Source organism: Nerophis lumbriciformis, linkage group LG23, assembly GCF_033978685.3.
Source record: "Nerophis lumbriciformis linkage group LG23, RoL_Nlum_v2.1, whole genome shotgun sequence".
In the NCBI taxonomy this organism is placed as follows: domain Eukaryota; kingdom Metazoa; phylum Chordata; class Actinopteri; order Syngnathiformes; family Syngnathidae; genus Nerophis; species Nerophis lumbriciformis.
In genome coordinates, this window is record NC_084570.2 from 584,877 (window position 1) to 609,000 (window position 24,124).

At 39.5% G+C, this 24,124-nt stretch overlaps 1 protein-coding gene across 4 annotated transcripts in view; it reads left to right on the plus strand.

The window, feature by feature from the left end:
• LOC133622527 (nck-associated protein 5-like) overlaps positions 1 to 24,124 on the plus strand; it is a 298,294-nt gene that overhangs the window by 71,349 nt on the left and 202,821 nt on the right. For all 4 annotated transcript variants that reach the window (XM_061985349.1, XM_061985347.1, XM_061985348.1 and 1 more), the window contains exon 2: positions 17,861 to 17,934. In XM_061985349.1, the coding sequence (XP_061841333.1) occupies positions 17,867 to 17,934 (68 nt within the window). In that variant the 5' untranslated portion in view covers positions 17,861 to 17,866. The remainder of the gene's footprint in view (positions 1 to 17,860; positions 17,935 to 24,124) is intronic.

Sequence of the window (24,124 nt, forward strand, 5' to 3'; positions counted from 1 at the left end):
TTTGGAAACAATGGCAACTGGTGCCTCGTGCTTGGCAGCGGTGCTATAAATAGACTCGCGCATGGCATTCGGAATGGCTCGATAGGAAGTTACGGGAAGCAGTGTCGATTGTCATTGTTGTTACGTGATTTCGTGAATAAAACTTTAAAAAAAAATTTTTTTTTTTAATTAATGAAAAACCGTATTTTTTATCACTGCAACCGTAACCCGGAATAGGTTGATGAAAACCGTACTAATTACGGGAAAACCGGAGTAGTTGGCAGGTATGCAACTGTACTACTATATGAGTACATCTTTTCTATTGTTTCATTGAAAATAAAACAGCAAAGTCCATTTGGCTGTCATCCGTTTTAATTATGAGACGCAATTGTGTCAAAGTCATGATTTGGTTTTTCATGCTTGAAATAAGAAATGATTACTTTAAAAAAAAAAGTAGTTTTATACTTGTGAGTGTTGATGACACAGCTTTGCAACACTTGATATTCTAGTTTCAAGCATGTTTTACTCAATATAGGTCATCAAATCTCAGCAACAAGCTGTAATATCTTACTGAGATCATTTAGGACCAAAACACTTAAAACAAGTAAAACACTCTAACATAAAATCTGCTTAGTGAGAAGAAGTATCTTATTAGACAGAAAATAAGCAAATATCACACTTATTTGAGATATTTAATCTTACTTTGATTTCAGTTTTTGCAGTGTATGCAAAACGAAAGTACAACTGAAACAGAAACAAAATGCTGGACGACAGCAAAAACTTACGACGTCCACAAAGTACATCCGTACGTGACACGGCAATCAACAATGTCCACACAAAAAAGGATAGCAACAACCCAAATGGCCTTGCTTGCTAACACAAAGCCAGGCAAAACACCAACAAAACAGGACAGGCCACAAAAACCCTTAAAACAAGTAAAACACTCTAACATAAAATCTGCTGAGTGAGAAGAATGATCTTATCAGACAGAAAATAAGCAAATATCACCCTTATTTGAGATATTTCATCTTACTTAGATTTCAGTTTTTGCAGTGTGCGCCAAAGAAAGAAAACCAAAACATGCATTATTCAACATGGAAGGGTCACTGAGGACATTGTTATTTACAGTTAGGCCTGGGGGTGGTGGTGGTGAAGTGGGGATGTGGGCGGGAATGAACACCGGTGGTCTTCTGGGTGTCTTCCATTCGCAAGTTCAAACCTTTTGGCCCAAGCCTGTTGTGCACACCTGAGGGTGGAAGCCCTCCCCACAGTCTGCAGCAAAAAGACGAGAAATAATTCATGACCGTTAGATAAATCCCGTTCTTGAGGCCACAGGTCACCACAACCCATCCCTGTTCTCATTATTATTCGTATATTGCAATCTCATTCCCGAGAATGGAAAGACAACCGGAATTTCAGATCTTTGTCAGCCGTGACAAGGTGAGTGGCGCAGGTGTGCAAACCTGCCACGTCCTTCTCCCGCAATTCCCTTCAATCTCAAGGAATTGGAGAAATCAGGAGCAGACATGAACGTTCTCGAGCACATGTGCCTAACATCTGGGTGGACCCGCTTGGCGCTTAAAGGGACTGACAATAAATCAGCTCTAGCCTCAAGGAGACACAAGTTGCAATCAAGTGCAGTTGGGAATTACCCGGCAAGAAGACACACTGGGAGTCCTGATTGTGGCTGCTACCGGGTGTCGTTTTGACACACCAAACCCCATTTATCCTATTATTTATCCTTACTCTGCTCAGAGTGGCAAAGAACTGTGGCCTACCGTAGCTAGCGTCAGGTCAAAATGCAGACTACACCCTGAACTGGTTGCCAGTTAATCATCGAGCACATACAGTCTTAACCCTTCCATGCTCAAATTCACACAGTTAACCCTTGAGTAATGTTCATATTGTTGTTACTCAGCCAGCGTTTGTGGGTCTGATGGACCCGTTGCATTTTGTGGCTTTTAATGCCTCACAATCAAGCACTTTTATGTTAAAATACTGAACAGATGTTTACCTTATCCCAATAAACATCTGTTCAGTACAATAGGGCGCAATCATCCTTGCCAAGGCACACCCTCCTGGGTTTTTTTTTTGGAGTAAACATATTTGGGGTTTTGGCACTAATCGCTGGACTATATCCGACCAATCTTAGGCTATGAGCACGATCTGACAAAGCTTACTCGAATGAGCGGCGAAACGTCTTCCAAGACAAACCAAGCAGTCCAGTTGCGATCGACCGAACGCCCTGAGATGACAATGACCTGGATAAATGACAACTTTCATAAGTTGATGGAATACACTTCGTCTGACGGCACACCACTGGTTAAGGCTGGAAAATACTCTCCTGTCACATAGCTTGCGTCCGCTCGGACGGCGTTTTGATTCATTTATTTGCAATTCTCTTCCAAGACGCTTAGGGGCGGTGTTTCCTGCAGTTTTGGGAAAGAGTGATCTACAGGTAGCAACGCTATGTAGCTTAACTACATTTTCCCAGTAGTGCTAACTTCTGTTAATTTTGGTCATGACCCAAATTGTATGACCATAGGTGATTAAGACCATTGAGAGTTTTGCCTTCATCCACACTTCTGCATCCCTGCAGTACCAATCCATCCGTCAAATCTCCTGGGTGTGGTCCTCGGTTTCCTATTTCTGGGCGAGGTGCAACATCTCCTGTTTTTTCTTCTTCTTCTTCTTCTGACTGTATTAAACACAGAGGTGGGTAAAGTAGCCAGAAATTGTACTCAAGTAAGAGTACTGTTACTTTAGAGATTTATTACTCAAGTAAAAGTAAGGAGTAGTCACCCAAATATTTACTTGAGTAAAAGTAAAAAGTATGTTGTGAAAAAACCACTCAAGTACTGAGTAATTTGTTCGTTTAATGATGACGGCAACAAATAATGCACAAAAACATACAAATAGCAATGAGCAAATTCAGAGCCAGGAATATCTCTTAAGCAACTAAAACGATAATATATATTAAATAATAATACATTTACATAAAAAAAATTAAGGCAAACTGAGCCACAATAACTTAACAGCACCATAGGGTCAGTTGGCGGAGATTACAAAGGAAAATAACAAGTTAGCCTTTACGCAAACCATAAACTGATAGGTGTGGGCTGCATCTGGGAACACACTGTGCACTTCTTATTGGTGTTTCTATGCATGCGTGTGTGTGTGTGTGTGTGTGTGTCGCTGTCTGTCTATGAGGCTACAGTGCGTTAATAAATGTCCCCACACAATGTACATTTGACAGTGATTCATAGCAGGGAAGCTAACATCAGCCTACGGTGACAGCCAAAATATCTACTAACGTTACTTACCGCGATGTGCCTCCTCAAATTTGACGTTGAGTTCATGTAAGCTTAAGCCGCTGAAACTTTATGTGCAGTTAATCACGTGACCGCCTGGCTCTGTTTGATTGGTGAAACGGAGTCAAACGTCACCAGTGACTGCATTTGATTGGTGAAACGCAGGCATGCGATAGATCCTACTTTGAAGGTCTGTCTGACAAACCAAAACAAACAAAGCGTGCATTAACAAATTGATAAAAATTAGTAGCAAGTAGCGAGCTGAATGTAGATAAATGGAGCGGAGTAAAAGTAGCGTTTCTTCTCTATAAATATACTCAAGTAAAAGTGAAAGTATGTTGCATTAAAACTACTCTTAGAAGTACAATTTATCCCAAAAGATACTCAAGTAGATGTAACGGAGTAAATGTAGCGCGTTACTACCCACCTCTGATTAAACATAATCATCATCGTGGAATATTTTCTTTTCAAATGGTCAGTCAAGGCAAGCCATCAGAATCCATTCATTAAATCCGCAGTACAAGGGTAACCATTATTTTTGGAGCCTTCACTTTGTAGTTTAAAGTAGCAGTATTTTATACAATACAGAAAAAGTCAGCACAATTTCTCTCCAGCTTTGAAGAGCACCATAACCACAGGAGCCAAAGCAGATGTCATTTAAACACACATTAGGAAGCTGTTGACCACCCGTATGAGCCCATTTAACTACTGGCTTGGAGTCTCCAGATATTTGATGGGCAACTCACACAGCTAAAGAAGCTGAAATGATCAAAATTGTGAGGAGAGGCGTCTGTACGTCAAGAGTTGAACAGGAGCTGGAGAAAACAAACATCTGTTTGGTATCTCTCTCGTCGCTCCACCCTTTCCCTTCATTTCCATGGTTGGAATGTTGAGATTGGGGTTCGCTTTGGTGGCAAGCAGCCAGTCTGTTGTCTTTGCTCTTTAACCTGTTTTCTTTTTGCATTTTCAACCCCACCCAACTCCAGCTCCTGGTTTCCTGCTCATTTCTTTCATCGACAAACCCACCAAACCCGCCCCATCAACCCCACCTGAAACCTGTTGCCTCAAATACACCTGGCAGAATACGAGCCCCCTGGTGACCATAAACCCTGTGCTTGTAAAACTGTGGGCAATTTCACCCCCTATCGTACTCTTACACAGATAGGTTCCAGACGTATTTTTTAGGAGGAAAAACATAAATATAGGTGATAAATTTAACTTTATCTGTGGTTAATTGTACCATTACTTTATAACGTCATAGAAGGAATAACACAGGTGTTACTAAACCCACTACTTCGTTAATGCAAGTACCTGTATTTGCACCAGCCAGTCGAAACATACATCATTCTCAGTTTAAAATAATAAACACTTTGTAGGTTAGGGGGTTGCCCATACAAAGGATTCCATCCCATAACGATGCCATAGGTTAGTACACTTTGTAGACTCCTCGGATCCTTTTCAAACTTCCTTCGTGAGGTTTGTGCGGCGAACAGCTTCGCCACTGTTCCCTGCTGGTATGAATAGGCCGCTCTGTGCGTCTCGGAGAGCCCGAGGAAGACTCGAACACAAGGGGGGCTATTTGTGGCTCATATTTGGAAAGATAATCTGCGAGCAACTCTTGACTGTGGTGATGTGTTGATGTTTGGGGCTGGACCCGGCTGAAGGTGCCGCTAGAGCTGAGACATCAGATAGCCCTAACCCCATAGAGGGGATGAACAGGGTGGCTTTTGTCTCCCAGGTAATCCATATTGGCTGGGACAACTCATTTCAGCCTGGATAGGCAGGTGAAGAATGTCCAGTCAACTGGACCCATTTGTTCTGGGAATGTTTTTATCTCAATGAGGCGACTGTGTGAATCCATTGACTGAACTTTAACCTTCAATTGATGTGTTACGATAAACCAACCTTTTGGCAATTCAAACAATGTAAGAAACACTTTTCTTTACCAACTCATGACACAGAACAGAGAATACACAGACAGAATACGGTCTCGCATCCAAACCTAAGGCCCCTTCTACACTAAGGTTATCCAGGGTAAATCCCACCTAACCTTATCCTTGTCCACACATATTGGTCATTTAAGACCACCCCCCCGCGTCCGCCGTCCGCCGGCGCAATGCGACCTCCGGAAAATGCGCACGTACTAGTCACCTCCAGTGTTGCTTTGTGTGCAAGTTCTTAAATGTAACTTATCTGAACAACATCCATTGTTGTGGTATTTCAATTAACTGGAACCCAGTGTGCTGTGGGGCCCTATTGTAGTGAATCACACCTGAGCCATCATAAATTAACCAAAAAAGTAAACAATGTGATAAAGATCATTTGACATCAATCAATCTAGGGATCTAGATATCTGGTCAGGACACTCCTCACTTTTTTGCCTTCACCTTCATTGTCCATTCGTTTTTGGTGACTTGATATACTCTGGACCTAGACGTTGAGTCCGCGACATACATGGCGAACAATAACTGATACAGTCTGCTTTGCCAGTCCAAAAGCATTCAGCGTTTTCCATAGTCTTCCCTCAACGGCCAGGTAGTACAAAGCACACGCTACCTTTTTTTTTATCACATCCACGGAAGCCCGCATTCTCCTTGTTTCTCCTTCGACAAATGGACAAAGTTTTTCGGTAAGTAGAATCACAGCTGACCAGGACATTCGAAAGTTCTCTTGCCGTCTGAGAAGTGTTGTATCCCAAATAGCTGCAATCGCTTTCTCTTAAGGTATTCATGTGTGATTTCCACAAGCGTCTGTACAGACGGTCTGGATGACTCGCCTCCATATTTCCAGTGGTTAGCTCCGAGTTACAAAACCGCTTTATTATGAAGCTGGCTGTGGCGCGTTCTTTCTGACGTCACTTTCTGTGTGGGCCGTGGTCTTTCTGGCGTCACTTCCTCTCCGAACTCAGTTTGTAAACGATCAATGAGTCCATACAAAGCTAAGAGCCGGAGATTTAAGAAATAGACGGCGCACTTACCAGTGTAAAAAAATTATCCACGGAGAGGAACCTTAAACGATGATTTAGTGTGGCCGAAATGGGGCATAGGCTAAATAATTACCGTATTTTTTGTACTATAAGTCGCAGTTTTTTTCATAGTTTGGCCGGGGGTGCGACTTATACTCAGGAGCGACTTATGTGTGAAATTATTAACACATTACCGTAAAATATTAAATAATATTATTTAGCTCATTCACGTAAGAGACTAGACGTATAAGATTTCATGGGATTTAGCGATTAGGAGTGACAGATTGTTTGGTAAACGTATAGCATGTTCTATATGTTATAGTTATTTGAATGACTCTTACCATAATATGTTACGTTAACATACCAGTTGGTTATTTATGCCTCATATAACGTACACTTATTCCGCCTGTTGTTCACTATTCTTTATTTATTTTAAATTGCCTTTCAAATGTCTATTCTTGGTGTTGGCTTTTATCAAATAAATATCCCCCAAAAATGCGACTTATACTCCAGTGCGACTTATATATGTTGTTTTCCGTCTTTATTATGCATTTTCGGCCGGTGCGACTTATACTCCGGAGCGACTTATACTCCGAAAAATACGGTATTTGTTTGATGAGTTACCCGGCTTAATGTAGACAGGATCTTAAATTGTGTCCTCTTTCAACATATCTCTTTCCAAATACAATAATAATGAAAAAGAACACAATTAGCGTAGGCAACAGCCCAGTTGGATGGTTATCTACAGTATTAAGGATATGAGAGCGGATATTGTGATGACCCAGGAGAAAAAGATTAGAAGGTGCAGAACCCATACATGCTGATAAGACTCCACTGAGAGGAAGAGGATCACAATTAGTCATCTAGGGATTCGTTTAATTGTCAGCTTACCATGATATGATCAAGTCATTACCTTTTTCTGTTTTCTCGTTTGAATGTGTCTGTTTATTAGCTTTTTTTTGAAACACGTTATATATTCTTAGCATTGTGGAAAATATTCATGCAAAATTACAATAAAATTGTGAAAAGTAAACAACATAACACAATACATAACAAAAACGAATTGTGGCTTTATTATGCTTGCATTATTGGCTTTATTTTAACAAAGAATCTGAGGGTACATTAAACATATGTTTCTTATTGCAATGTTGTCCTTAAATAAAATAGTGACCATACAACACAACTAAGTAATAAGTAAACAAACAAAGGCTCCTAATTTAGCTGCTGACATATGCAGTAACATATTGTGTCATTTATCATTTTAGTATTTTGTCAACATTATTAAGGACAAGTGGTAGAAAATGAATGATTCATCTACTTGTTCATTTACTGTTAATATCTGCTTACTTTCTCTTTTAACATGTTCTATCTACACTTCTGTTAAAATGTAATAAACACTTATTCTTCTGTTGTTTGATACGTTACCTTATATTTTAGATGATACCACAAATTTGGGTATCGTTACAGGATCATACAAACCCCGTTTCCATATGAGTTGGGAAATTGTGTTAGATGTAAATATAAACGGAATACAATGATTTGCAAATCATTTTCAAGCCATATTCAGTTGAATATGCTACAAAGACAACATATTTGATGTTCAAACTCATAAACATTTTTTTTTATTGCAAACAATCATTAACTTTAGAATTTGATGGCAGCAACACGTGACAAAGAAGTTGGGAAAGGTGGCAATAAATACTGATAAAGTTGAGGAATGCTCATCAAACACTTATTTGGAACATCCCACAGGTGAACAGGCAAATTGGGAACAGGTGGGTGCCATGATTGGGTATAAAAGTATATTCCATGAAATGCTCAGTCATTCACAAACAAGGATGGGGCGAGGGTCACCACTTTGTCAACAAATGCGTGAGCAAATTGTTGAACAGTTTAAGAAAACCCTTTCTCAACCAGCTATTGCAAGGAATTTAGCGATTTCACCGTCTACGGTCCGTAATATCATCAAAGGGTTCAGAGAATCTGGAGAAATCACTGCACGTAAGCAGCTAAGCCCGTGACCTTCGATCCCTCAGGCTGTACTGCATCAACAAGCGACATCAGTGTGTAAAGGATATCACCACATGGGCTCAGGAACACTTCAGAAACTGACTGTCAGTAACTACAGTTGGTCGCTACATCTGTAATAAGTGCAAGTTAAAACTCTCCTATGCAAGGCGAAAACCGTTTATCAACAACACCCAGAAACGCCGTCGGCTTCGCTGGGCCTGAGCTCATCTAAGATGGACTGATACAAAGTGGAAAAGTGTTCTGTGGTCTGACGAGTCCACATTTCAAATTGTTTTTGGAAACTGTGGACGTCGTGTCCTCCGGACCAAAGAGGAAAAGAACCATCCGGATTGTTATAGGCGCAAAGTTGAAAAGCCAGCATGTGTGATGGTATGGGGGTGTATTAGTGCCCAAGACATGGGTAACTTACACATCTGGGAAGGCGCCATTAATGTTGAAAGGTACATACAGGTTTTGGAGCAACATTTGTTGCCATCCAAGCAACGTTACCATGGACGCCCCTGCTTATTTCAGCAAGACAATGCCAAGCCACGTGTTACATCAACGTGGCTTCATAGTAAAAGAGTGCGGGTACTAGACTGGCCTGCCTGTAGTCCAGACCTGTCTCCCATTGAAAATGTGTGGCGCATTATGAAGCCTAAAATAGCAGAAGGGAGACCCCCGGACTGTTGAACAACTTAAGCTGTACATCAAGCAAGAATGGGAAAGAATTCCACTTGAGAAGCTTCAAAAATGTGTCTCCTCAGTTCCCAAACATTTACTGAGTGTTGTTAAAAGGAAAGGCCATGTAACACAGTGGTGAACATGCCCTTTCCCAACTACTTTGTCACGTGTTGCAGCCATGAAATTCTAAGTTAATTATTATTTGCAAAAAATAAAAAAAGTTTATGAGTTTGAACATCAAATATGTTGTCTTTGTAGCATATTCAACTGAATATGGGTTGAAAAGGATTTGCAAATCATTGTATTCCGTTTATATTTACATCTAACACAATTTCCCAACTCATATGGAAACGGGGTTTGTACATTGGTCATATTCAAAGTCCTCATGCGTCCAGGGACATAATTCCTAAGCCTATAAACATGATATGAACTTGAAAAAAACGCAAAAAGTTTTTGTGGCGACCAAAAATATCGATGCAATCATAGTAGTATCGACTAGATCAGGGGTGCTCATTACGTCGATCGCGAGCTACCGGTCGATCTCGGAGGGTGTGTCAGTCGATCACCAGCCAGGCATTAAAGAAATAGTCCTAAAAATGAGGGATCATAAATCTTCACTATGACGTCACTTTCGTCACTTGATTGACATTCACGGCACCCGAGGGTCTTCTGAGATGACGCTGGCTGCTGCCAGCTCATTAAAATTACCGACTGGAAGGCGAGAAACACTTTATTTCAACAGACTCTGGCGCCGTACCTGTCGTCAAAACTCCAAAGACCGACTGCACAGTTGCACAATAAAAGCTCTGCTTCATCCTGCCTGCGCTACCAAAATAAGAGTCTCAGAAAGCTGGCGTGCACAAGCTAGCAAGCTACGGAGTTTGCCGACAATGTATTTCTTGTAAAGTGTATACAAAGGAGTACGGAAGCTGGACAAATAAGATGCCAAAAACCAACCACTTTCATGTGGTATTGGACAGAAAGGAGGAAATTTTTTTCTCCTCCATTCGAAAATGCGGACGTTATCATCACCACTGTCTGATTCCAATCAATGCAAGCATCAGAATCAGGTAATACACCAACTTATATTCTTGTCTTCATGAAAGAAAGGAATCTATATGTGTTAAACATGCTTGTATTATCTTTAAACACCTTTAACTTGTTAACAATATTAACTATATGTGTTAAACATGCTTGTATTATCTTTAACCACCTTTAAGTTGTTAACAATATTAACTATATGTATTAAACATTATTTTATTATCATTAAACACCTTAAATGTATTAACAATATTAACTATGTGTTAAACATGCTTGTATTATCTTTAAACACCTTTAACTTGTTAACAATATTAACTATATGTATTAAACATACTTGTACTATCATTAAACACCTTTAATTTTTTTTAACAATATTAACTATATGTGTTAAACATGCTTGCATTATCATTAAACACCTTTAACTTGTTAACAAAAACATACATTTCATAAATAAGTAAATATAAATGATATATATGAATGAGGTAGATCCCCACGACTTGATCAATTGAAAAGTAGCTCGCCTGCAGAAAAAGTGTGAGCACCCCTGGACTAGATACACTATTGTACTTGGTATCATTATGGATGGACCGGTACTTTTCAGAGGCGGTATATTACCGAATATGATTCGTTAGTATCGTGGTACCATACTAACACCGGTATACCGTACAACCCTACTATGTAGTCATAATGTATGTTTCATAGATAAACTGTCAAAATTTAAATGCACATTAAAACACAGCTTTACAACTTCAGCCATAAGTTTTGACCTTAAGAAACTTCTCAATGACTTTTGATCTACACTTCTTCCGTTCTAATTATTATTGTCATTACTGCCATCACTGTGGTGAAAAAGTGTATTACACCTGAGTACTGCACAAAGCTGAGAAACAGATATTTTTTGGCGGCCCAACAATGGTTTAGAAACACATGTTGATGATTCCTAACACAATTGTATTAAGCTACAACATATGGTTAGACTTGCAATATTCAACATGATGGAAAAAAGTATGAAGAACTATAAAGGAGCATTTTCCTTTGTTTGGCATCCGAACATACAAAAACAATTCATCCATGCTATCCTTTGGATGATTTACTTACTGAGACAGTTCTTTGTTTCTCTGTTAAAGCTGCAATTTAGGGTTTTGCAGCTAAGAGAGCTCACGCTGGGAGGACCGCTCCGAAAACTCCCAGCAAGCCGAGCTGGGCTGGGGTGAAAAGATGAGAGGTCATGACCTTGTCTTTGGTGTGTGCTCTGCTGACCGCCATGAGTTGTCTTATCTGTAAATGCAGACTGGGCTGAGACTGAGGTGGAGTTGACATTATGCGATGAAATACGTTTATTTCGGTCATATAATCAACCATTGTCAGGTTCAAACACTGATGACATTTATTAAACAGACGAGAAGCAAGGAATCATGCAGAGACAGAGTTCAATTTGGCTCAATGAAGAGACTCGTGTTTTGGGCTGTATTCTAGTTACAGATCCAAACTACGTTCTAAAAGTGCTTCCTCCGTTTATTTGGGAGGTCCCTGTTTACATTACTGAAGCTGTCACGGAGGTAAGGGGGTGATCTCGACAACTCCAGTTAGACACAATATATGATGATGCAAAAATGCAAATGTGTTGACGCTGGTGATATCGCCTTGTCTCTGCTCTGTCTGCGTCACGGCGGTGTTCGGCCTTGGCAGTCAGCAGGTTGTTCCTGGACACAGACACTGATACCAGACTGGCTTGCAATCTTTCATATTGCCAGCTTTGCACGGACAAAGAAAAATACCACTTCAGCACACTTGACAATAATTATAGCAACGGCCCTTAAGCATAAAAGTTGTGTGATAATATATACATCATTATTCTAACCATTTTGTGTGATCAGTTTAACAGTACCGATTTTACATATTTAACAATCATACACATTTACACACAAAAAGAATAGAAAAAGAATGACCGGAAAAGGAATAGGCTTATATTTGCCAAATCTATACCTTCACTGAAAATAAGATTACCTGGAACATCAACATTCAAAAAAATCAATGGGATGAAAGTAATTGTTAATGTATTTTATCATTTTCTATTATTTCACCTTTCAAGGCTTTTTTAAACCTTAAAGGGGAACATTATCACAATTTCAGAAGGGTTAAAACCATTAAAAATCAGTTTCCAGTGGCTTATTTTATTTTTCGAAGTTTTTTTAAAAATTTTACCCATCACGCAATATCCCTAAAAAAAGCTTCAAAGTGCCTGATTTTAACCATCGTTATATACACCCGTCCATTTTCCTGTGACGTCACATAGTGATGCCAATACAAACAAACATGGCGGATAGAACAGCAAGCTATAGCAACATTAGCTCGGATTCAGACTCGGATTTCAGCGGCTTAAGCGATTCAACAGATTACGCATGTATTGAAACGGATGGTTGTAGTGTGGAGGCAGGTAGCGAAAACCAAATTGAAGAAGAAACTGAAGCTATTGAGCCATATCGGTTTGAACCGTATGCAAGCGAAACCCACGAAAACGACACGACAGCCAGCGACACGGGAGAAAGCGAGGACGAATTCGGCGATGGCCTTCTAACCAACGATTGGTATGTGTTTGTTTGGCATTAAAGGAAACTAACAACTATGAACTAGGTTTACAGCATATGAAATACATTTGGCAACAACATGCACTTTGAGAGTGCAGACAGCCCAATTTTCATCAATTAATATATTCTGTAGACATACCCTCATCCGCTCTCTTTTCCTGAAAGCTGATCTGTCCAGTTTTGGAGTTGATGTCAGCAGGCCAGGGAAGCTAGGGTCGATATTCTTCTCTTGATCATCTTGGTGGCATAAGGGACGGTGTGAGCCAAGACATCCAGGGGGTTTAGCTCGCTCGTCTGCGGGAACAAACTGCCGCCATTGCTTGCCGTGCTACCGAGGTCCTTTGTCCCTGAATAGCTCACACACTCCGGCAGATTCAATGGGAGTCTGGCGGCAGATTTCTTTGACTTTATGGTTGTAAATGCATCTGCTTTGAGTGTCGCAGAATATCCACACATTCTTGCCATCTCTGTCGTAGCATAGCTTTCGTGGGTAAAGTGTGCGGAACAAACGTCCAATTTCTTGCCACTTTGGCATCTTTGGGCCACTGGTGCAACTTGAATCCGTCCCTGTTGGTGTTGTTACACCCTCCGACAACACACCGACGAGGCATGATGTCTCCAAGGTATGGAAAACAGTCGAAAAAACGGAAAATAACAGAGCTGATTTGACTCGGTGTTTGTAATGTGTTTGAGAAAATGGCGGATTGCTTTCCGATGTGACATCATCGCTCCGAGAGCGAATAATAGAAAGGCGTTTAATTCGCCGAAATTCACCCATTTAGAGTTCGGAAATCGGTTAAAAAAATACATGGTCTTTTTTCTGCAACATCAAGGTATATATTGACGCTTACATAGGTCTGGTGATAATGTTCCCCTTTAACAAAGAACTACATGTCTTCAACTCATCACTGAGCTTGTTCCACCATTTAACTCCTAAAACTGAAATACAGTTGTATTTTATATTCCTTCTTACTTTACCTATTTCAAAAAATCAATGTCCCCCCCCCGTAAATTATAGTTTTCTCCTCTTAATTGAAATAACCTAAGAATACACTGCAAAAAGTCAGTGTTCAAAAACAATTAAAAAAAAAAAAATACTAAAAATGAGGGGTATTTTATTTGAACTAAGCAAAATGATCTGCCAATAGAACAAGAACATTTGGCTTGTCAAGACTTTCCAAAACAAGTAAAATTAGCTAACCTCAATGAACCCAAAAAATACCTTAAAATAAGTATATTCTCACTAATAACAAGTGCACTATTCTTGGTAGAAAAAAAGAGACCTTTTTTACTCAATATGTTGAAAAATATTCTTAAATTAAGTAAATGCTAGTGCCATTATCTTGACATAATGAGATGCGCTCGGCTAGTTTTATACTTGTGAGTGTTGATGACACAGCTTTGCAACACTTGATATTCTAGTTTCAAGCATGTTTTACTCAATATAGGTCATCAAATCTCAGCAACAAGCTGTAATATCTTACTGAGATCATTTAGGAGCAAAACCCTTAAAACAAGTAAAACACTCTAACATCAAATCTGCTTAGTGAGAAGAATGATCTTATCAGACAGAAAATAAGCAAATATCACCCTTATTTGAGATATTTAATCTTACTTAGATTTCAGTTTTTGCAATGTATGTTTGTTTTATAAACACTTCCCCAAACTTCAACACAATATGTTAAATATGGGAAAATAAAAGTATAATATAACACATGCAGACATTTCTTATTCAGCATGTGTAATGTAATGTGCAATGAAGGAGCATTTTTTTTTAATTAATCAATCCGCTGCAGAGAAGTTGATATCAGAACCAGACACCACTGATCTTCAAGAATGTGTGAAAGGCACACGTGGATAGATAATGCGTCTGGTCTTAATTATGGGAAAAAATCTTAACTATGAGAAATAAAAACGCACACGTTAAACTGATGTTTTACAAGCTCAGGATTTTTCCGAGCGCCGCAATTACAGAGCTGTCCCGAACAAACGTTTCTAAGAAACCTTACACAAAGTCTGAGTTGAGCAGGTTCAGCTGCGCCTGCACCAGGGGCCCCGGTAGGCCGGGTGCCGCTTTCACTTGCGCTGTAAATAAAGGCTGCCTGAGAATACAACACGTTGTATCACATACGTAAGCGGTGCTTGAAATCTCAGCTTTAAATACCCTTCACGCGACAACAAGCACGCAGCATTCCTCGCATTCTTGCACGTGTGCTGAGAAGGATTGGGGTGGCCTGTCATTAGAAGGGGGCTCCTTAATGATAATATCCAGTCAGGCAGCTCTACTATGTGTTTGATGTAGCCTGCAAATATGTCTCGTGACATGGGCTTTTTGTAATTACTACTGGATTGTAGTGTTGTCCCGATACCAATATTTTGGTACCGGTACTTAAATTATTTTGATACTAATTATTTTCGGTACTTTTCGATACTTTTCTAAATAAAGGGGACCACAAAAAATTGCACTACTAGCTTTATTTTGACAAAAAAATCTTAGGGTACATTAAATATATGTTTCTTATGGCAAGTTTGTCCTTAAATAAAATAGTGAACATACTAGACAACTTGTATTTTAGTAGTATGTAAAAAAAAAAAAGGCTCCTAATTTAGCTGCTGACATAAGCAGTAACAAATTGTGTCATTTTCCATTCTATTATTTTGTCAACATTATTAAGCACAAGTGGTAGAAAATGAATTATTAATCTACTTGTTCATTTACTGTTAATATCTGCTTACTTTCTCTTTTAACATGTTCTATCTACACTTCTGTTTAAAATGTAATAAACACTTATTCTTATAATAATAATAATAATAATAGATTTTATTTGTAAAAAGCACAAAGGGCTACAGTGTATTAAAAAAATTAAATTAAAATAAAAAGATAATAAAAAATAAATACAAATACAATCTAGAACAGCCAAATAGCTAGAACTAGTATGTATATATCTAAAAAAAAAAGGATTTAAAAAAAAAGAAGGGTTTTTAAGCCTTTTTTAAAAGCATCCACAGTCTGTGGTGCCCTCAGGTGGTCAGGGAGAGCATTCCTCTCTTGTTTGATACTTTACATTAGTTTTGGACGACACCACAAATGTGGGTATCAATCCGATACCAAGTAGTTACAGGATCATACATTGGTCATATTCAAAGTCCTCATGTGTCCAGGGACATATTTCCTGAGTTTATAAACATTATATACATTTTTTTTTTAAATAAAGAAGATGTGATGCCAAAAAAAATGACGTAATCATAGTAGTATCGACTAGATACACTCTTGTACTTGGTATCATTACAGTGGATGTCAGGTGTAGATCCACCAATGGCGTTTGTTTACATTGTGACGCCGGTGAGCTACGGTGTGTAGTGAAGCATGTTTAGCTATTCCTCGTCCTGCAGGGATGATACTTGTAAGAAAAATTACTTTATTTGTCGCCATGGAGGCGAGGATTAGTGATTTAGAAGTAGCTAAAACACGGCCGACTGGGCCTGGACGTTAGCCGCTAGCTAGCTAGTCATGTTTTAAAGCACCTTTTCCTGAGGGCGTTCCAGTGTTATAACTTCCCCTTTATCGTCAGTTTGTATGCCAAAATGCGTCCGTTCTCCCTTTTCTGTCTACAAACTGTGTCTGCTTGTAAGTACTCCGTGATTGTGCGCTGCTGAACATGCTCGTCTGCTCGTAAACCAGCAATGACACGACGTGACGATGACAGGGGGGTGGTGGACCCGTACTTTTCATCGGCGGTATAGTACCGAATATGATTCATTCGTATCGCGGTACTATACTAATAACGGTATACTGTACAACCCTACTGCGATGAGGTGGCGACTTGTCCAGGGTGTACTCTGCCTTCCGCCCGAATGCAGCTGAGATAGGCTCCAGCACCGCCCGCAAACCCAAAAGGGACAAGTGGTAGAAAATGGATGAATGGATGGATGTACAACCCTACTGGATTGTTTTGCTAATGGTCTTTCGTAGGCAAATATTTCATTCTTAATGGTTCTTTTGTTTGTTTGAACAAAAACCCATCTTGTTTGAGCATTTTTGTTTTGTTTTGTTTTGTTTCCTGTTGATCGGTGGCTTATTACTTGTGACACCAGATTTAAAACTCTGCTATATTTAAATGACTGTCAGAAAGGGGTAAGCATTGATCTTTTGCTGTAACCCCTTGGGCGTTTGCCATGCTGCTCAAAAAATGGAGGGAACTCACGGGCAGCTCCTTAATACTTAGGAGTGCTAAGGGGTCTAGGATCAACAGCATAGCACTCAGCTTTGTGGCTTCTTAACATCTGGTCCAAGACCATCGGTTACTAAAGCGCAAACAAATGTAGCAGCAGTCCTTCAAGACTGCAGGAAGCCCCGAGGGTGGGCCGAACGAAGGTTGAAATCAGGGCACATAATTGTATAGAATTATTGTTAGTAGTTGTATGTGTCGTGTTCCAGCTATGTCCATCAATTCATGCGAATAAAGAACTGGAACATCGTGCTTGCATATTCATGTAGAATATATGTACATACGTAATAGTATACCTCACTATTACAGCCCCAGGAAATGAACATTGAGAATATTTATAAATAAGCTTTCCAACAACTTTGTAGCCATCCCTGCCACTATCCTGGAAATGCTTTCTCCAAAATGTGGGAGTTCGTGGACATGCATTTGAAGTCAAGGCTTTAAGGTTCTTCCACAACAAACTCATCCAAGCAAATAAGCCTTGCTTATGCACTCGGGCACAGTCATGCCGGGATAGAAAAGGGACTTTCCACGAAGTTGTAAGCATATACTTTTTAGTGACAATTAATGGCTGAAACCCCCAATTGAGAGGTGGATTTTCTCCATCTTGTGTCAATGCAGCGGAACCAGACACATATGATTATAATTTGCCTTAATGGGACTATTCATAAACCAGAAATTGATGACGCACTTCTGTCCATATATAACCAAGACAATACATCATGTAGTGACAAGCCATGTTTGACTAATTCTTGACGTAGGCGGTAAATCATTTGATGACAGCCTAGAAAGAGATGACATCTGTTTTTTATTGTTGTTTGCTTCATTCTGCGAGTAGCCTTTGCTACGATTGTGCACTTTAACCCGCACATTCCAGAGTAGGTAGTATTCCCAGTTGACATTGCACAGTTTCCAAAGCAGAGTGGGTTCTGGAATTACACACTTGGTTCTGCTTGGCTGCTCTTTATGGGGGCAAACTGATGATCTGTTGTCTGGTGACCATGGTACGAGTGGAGATTCTGGTTCAAGTATACTCTAATCTCTTCTTGACAGGAATACATGGATGCCAACCGATGCATTGATGAGCTTCTCAAACAGCTAGAGGAAGAGCGTCGCAACATCAGAAGGTAAGAGCTTCTCAAAACTTCCGGACACATGTACAGCTGAGGGATATGAGCAGCTGCCAGCCGGCCATTCCCAGTCAGATGCAGCAGAACAATGTTGTTGGGTTTTGTGCCCAAGACAAGCTTTGTATCTTGAGAGATGCTTTTTTGAGTCAAAAGCACTCTGAACATTGGCAACAATGGGTGGTGGGGTTAAAGTCTGAGCCCTGTGTATGGTTGACTCGGGGCTTTCTCATGAGGAGGATTAATTCGGACAATGGGGATGCAGCACTGATGGAGATGCCAATCTGATGACCTTGTCCCCTCCTTGCTCCGACCATCCGTCCACAGACGAGTGAAACGATTTTTTAAAATACATCGTCCTTTGAAAGAGGCTTCTCTCCATCTCAATGGAGCTGCATTTCCCTGGCTCAAAGTAATTTTCCCCCTGAGTGGGCAGAGAGGTGCCGGGGGTAGAACACAGAGGATGAGAGGTCGAAGGATAGGTGGGGGGGTGGATGACCACTGACCATCCCATTGACTAGGCTTGGAGATGTGTAGAGGAATTACCCTTCTGGCTAAGTCATCAGCACCCCCTTTTTAGACAGAAGAGAATCATGGTCAGTGACCTAATGGCCTCTTAGCATGGCCTCGATATCCTCGCAGGGACCTGATGTGTTTCTAGGAGGCCATGAACTTTGTCACGGCCTTAGTTTGCTCTGAAACCTAATCATATCATTTCCTCAAGATAATTGTGCCCTGACAAGAAAGACGATGATTACAATACAAAGTCAGAAGGCGTGTTCGGGTTTCACTTGTCCATTCAGAGCAAGATTTACCGCATTTTGTTTGATCCCACCATTGAGCAGCCACTCACAGCGTAGTGACATTGCTCACTCGACCCCAGAAAACGCCACACATCCATCTGATAAAGCGCTCACAATCCTCCAGTCCTATTTTCTGATGCAATAAAGCCAAAGCCACCTGTCGGTGTACCGTAGTATGGGGTAATCTTGAACTGAGAACGTTCAGAGATTTAACCCTGAGTATTGCTCAGGCTCAGACATCGAAGGACTGCAGATCGAAGAAAGCGCTTTCCGTTCATGAAAAAGGTTGATCGTCTGTCTCAGCGCATCAAAAGAGTCTATATAATCCTCACCCAAAACATGGTCGGGGTCCTTGACTTGTAAAACAACAATGGGTTTAAACACCATAGACAAGATGCTGATATGCTGAATTGGCGTTTCCACTAGTTGTTAAACAAGCCATTAGGCCTCACCTGCCATTTTATTCCGCCTGTTGGAGCAGATGGCATCTCATTAGTGGCCCCCTCACATACCTTCAGAGGACAGCGAGGGGTGAAGAAGGGATGTGGAGGCCCCTTTTTAAAGTGATCCCAACCTAAAGAACATTAGCGATGGCATCAATTACCCATTGTCATGTGCGTGAAGCAGCAGCCCTTGCGAGACAGGCCAGATAGAATGTGGAGGTTAGGTCATATGTGTGCTTATTTACGGGTCATGGGTAGTGTGTCAAATTCTTTATTTTCCTCTTGCTGTGCAAAATCAGTTCCTTCGTGCTGGTGTAAACAGTAGTAGCCAGACCAAAAAACTAAGTAGATATCGTTTCCCTTATTTCAGTGGTATATTTAGCAAATTAGGTTTTGACAGTATCCAGATGTTACGCTTGTCGTTAATATTTTTTTTTACCTGCATTTAGTTAAAATGCTACGGTTCAAACAAAAGCTGCAAAATGCAGACGCAGCTACCAGCACACTGCAAAAAGTCAGTGTTCAAAAACAAGAATTTTTTTTGACAAAAATGAGGGGTATTTTATTTGAACTAAGCAAAATTATCTGCCAATAGAACAAGAAAATGTGGCTTGTCAAGACTTTCCAAAACAAGTAAAATTAGCAAACCTCAATGAACCCAAAAATAGCTTAAAATAAGTATATTCTCACTAATAACAAGTGCACTTTTCTTGGTAGAAAAAAAAAGAGACCTTTTTGCTCAATATGTTGAAAAATATTCTTAAATGAAGTAAATGCTAGTGCCATTATCTTGACATAATGATATGCGCTCAGCATTACATTTCTTGAAACCAGCAAACTTATACTAAAAACCATACTTGCCAACCTTGAGACCTCCGATTTCGGGAGGTGGGGGGTGGGGGGCGGGGCGGGGGCGCGGTTGGGGGCGTGGTTAAGAGGGGAGGAGTATATTTACAGCTAGGATTCACCAAGTCAAGTATTTCATATATATATATATATATATATATATATATATATATATATATATATATATATATATATGGGCAGCACGGTGGCAGAGGGGTTAGTGCATCTGCCTCACAATACGAAGGTCCTGAGTAGTCTTGGGTTCAATCCCAGGCTCGGGATCTTTCTGTGTGGAGTTTGCATGTTCTCCCCGTGACTGCGTGGGTTCCCTCCGGGTACTCCGGCTTCCTCCCACTTCCAAAGACATGCACCTGGGGATAGGTTGATTGGCAACACTAAATTGGCCCTAGTGTGTTGATGTGAGTGTGAATGTTGTCTGTCTATCTGTGTTGGCCCTGCGATGAGGTGGCGACTTGTCCAGGGTGTACCCCGCCTTCCGCCCGATTGTAGCTGAGATAGGCTCCAGCGCCCCCCGCGACCCCAAAGGGAATAAGCGGTAGAAATGGATGGATGGATGGATATATATATATAAGAAATACTAAGTCAAGTATTTCATATATATATATATATATATATATATATATATATATATATATATATATATATATATATATATATATATATATATATATATATATATATAAATAAAAGAAATACTTGAATTTCAGTGTTCATTTATTTACACATATACACACACATAACACTTATCTACTCATTGTTGAGTTAAGGGTTGAATTGTCCATCCTTGTTCTATTTGTCACTCTTTTTCTAACCATGCTGAACGCCCTCTCTGAAGATGCATTGCTGTGTGGCACGCACAAAAGTGCTTTCATCAAATGCACTAGATGGCAGTATTGTCCTGTTTAAGAGTGTCACAACATTGCTGTTTACAACAGACGAACTGCTTTACGGTATACAAAAACGTGACTGCTGTTGTTGTGTGTTGTTGCCACGCTGGGAGGACGTTAATGAAACTGCCTAACAATAAACCCACATAAGAAACCAAGAACTCGCCCTCCATCATTCTACAGTTATTAGATTATTGGGCAGGTACGCTGTTTGTATTGTGTGCCTGAATTTCGGGAGATTTTCGGGAGAAAATTTGTCCCGGGAGGTTTTCGGGAGAGGCGCTGAATTTCGGGAGTCTCCCGGAAAATCCGGGAGGGTTGGCAAGTATGCTAAAAACAAATGTATTGTTCTTAATGGAAAGGCAACGAGGCAACTGCTTGTTTCTCTCGGGTTCTCCTAGCCCAGGGGTCGGCAACCCAAAATGTTGAAAGAGCCATATTGGACGAAAAATACAAAAACACATTTGTCTGGAGCCGCAAAAAATTAAAAGCCATATTACATACAGATAGTGTGTCATGAGATATAAATTGAATTAATATGACTTAAAGGAAACTAAATGACCTCAAATGTAGCTACAAATGAGGCATAATGATGCAATATGTACATATTGTTAGCCTAAATAGCATGTTAGCATCGATTAGCTTGCAGTCATGCAGTGACCAAATATGTCTGATTAGCACTCCACACAAGTCAATAACATCAACAGAACTCACCTTTGTGCATGTATGCACAAAGTTAAAAGTTTGGTGGACAAAATGAGACAGAAAAAGTTGTTTGTTTACTTACTACTAAAAGACAAGTTGTCTTGTATGTCCACTATTTTATTTAAGGACAAACTTGCAATAATAAACATATGTTTAATGTACCCTAAGATGTTTTGTTAAAGTAAAGCCAATAATGCAATTTTTGTCGTCCCCTTTATTTAGAAAAGTATCGAAAAGTATCGAAATAATTTTGGTACCGGTACCAAAATATTGGTATCGGGACAAAACTAGTAGCTGCTAGTAATTTTTTTGCACATTTTCTGTGATGAGTTGTGATTTGTATCATACATTGGTGAATTTATCACTTAGTTTTAATGTCATTTAAACTATTGAAGTATTTTAATTAGAATTATTTTCAACCTGCATGCCACAAAATTATGTAAAAAAAAAAAAATCCTGGCTTGTTTATTGATTTGGCATTGGTATCAGGTGATACTCAAATATAACCCTTAATATTAATTCACATTTACAAATTTTAGACCGGAATGGCAAAGTGATTTAAAAAAATGTCTATAAAAGTGGCAGCCTTTGAACAGAAAAATGTCCTTCAACACCAACCACTCGGGACAAAAAGACCACATTAGGAATTCCGAGCGGAAAAACAGCGTTATTAATCAGGACCTTGCTGATGTATACTATAAGGCACATCAGGCCGGCGAGACGCATGTGCGCCGCCAGTGCTCTGAGCCAGATGAAAGGGCGTAATCCTCCGTCCAAGTATTTGTCTGTTCTGCCGATGTGGAGGCGGGTGGACTCCAGCCTGCCGATCCGCCGTCTCGCTTGGGTCAAAGCTGTGTATTATACAACTTTAATTGGATAAGTTGACCGGTAGAAAGCAATAATTTGATCACGCTAAGCCCCAAAGAGATCTGACACATTCCCCGAGTGTATTTGTGTGCCCTCTGCAGTGAATGACTTCCCCTAATCCAGCTATTAGAGGTCACTTTGTGGCGTCCAGATGTGAAATTACCTCGAAACCTTCAGAGTGGGCAAATAATTAAATCTGCAAAAGTTTTTTTTTAGAACATTGAGGTATTGCGTAATCAAGTACTACTGATTGATTTTTGCCTGGCATAAGAAACAAAACAAAAAATGTTATTCTGTATACCGTATTTTTCGGAGTATAAATCGCACCGGCCGAAAATGCATAATAAAGAAGGAAAAAAAACATATATAAGTCGCACTGGAGTATAAGGCGCATTTTTGGGGGGAAATGTATTTGATAAATGCCAACACCAAGAATAGACATTTGAAAGGCAAGTTAAAATAAATAAAGAATAGTGAACTGAATAAGTGTACGTTATATGAGGCATAAATAACCAACTGGTATGTTAACGTAACATATTATGGTAAGAGTCATTCAAATAACTATAACATATAGAACATGCTATACGTTTACCAAACAATCTGTCACTCCTAATCGCTAAATCCCATGAAATCTTATACCGTACGTCTAGTCCAGGGGTCGGCAACCCGCGGCTCTTTAGCGCCGCCCTAGTGGCTCTCTGGAGCTTTTTCAAAAATGTATGAAAAATGGAAAAAGTTGAGGGGAAACATTTTTTTGTTTTGTTTTAATATGGTTTCTGTAGGAGGACAAACATGACACAAACCTCCCTAATTGTTATAAAGCACACTGTTTATATTAAACATGTTTCACTGATTCGAGTATTTGCATACTTGCCAACCTTGAGACCTCCGATTTTGGGAGGTGGGGGTGGGGAAGAGGGGAGGAGTATATTGACAGCTAGAATTCACCAAGTCAATTATTTCATACATATATATATATATATATATATATATATATATATATATATATATATATATATATATGTATATATAAGATATCTACATCCTGAAAATATGCAAACAAAACTGTGTTTAGATAATTGATACTTCAAACTTGCATAAATAAATATTAAGGAATATAACATAACTTGGGTTCTGATAGTTTCAAAATGTAATGAATAAAATGCTAAAGTTGTTGATAAACAAGCAATTATTTTAATAATTAAATATGGTCATTTTAAATGAATTATTATGATAATTTAAAATCAATTATTTCAAATATGTTTATTTTAATGTATAATTCTATGGCTGGATGTAATAAGGAGTCACGAAAAAATACAAATAAAAATACAATTCATTTTGATATTTTTAGCAAAATATAGTAAAAATGTATTTAGTTTTTTTTTTTTAAATTAATAAATATATTTATTTTTAGGTAAGATAAACATAATAATACAATTTATCTCTAGTCTGGATGATTTAGTTCTTGTCACCCTGTTGTCCTCCTTTCATGAAAAAAGGCTGTCCTCACTCAAGTCTGCATGAAGCTGGAGGGGGCGTGGCTTCCAGCTCCGGCTGAAAATCGGAAGGTTTTCGGGAGAATATTTGTCCCGGGAGGTTTTCGGGAGAAGCGCTGAAT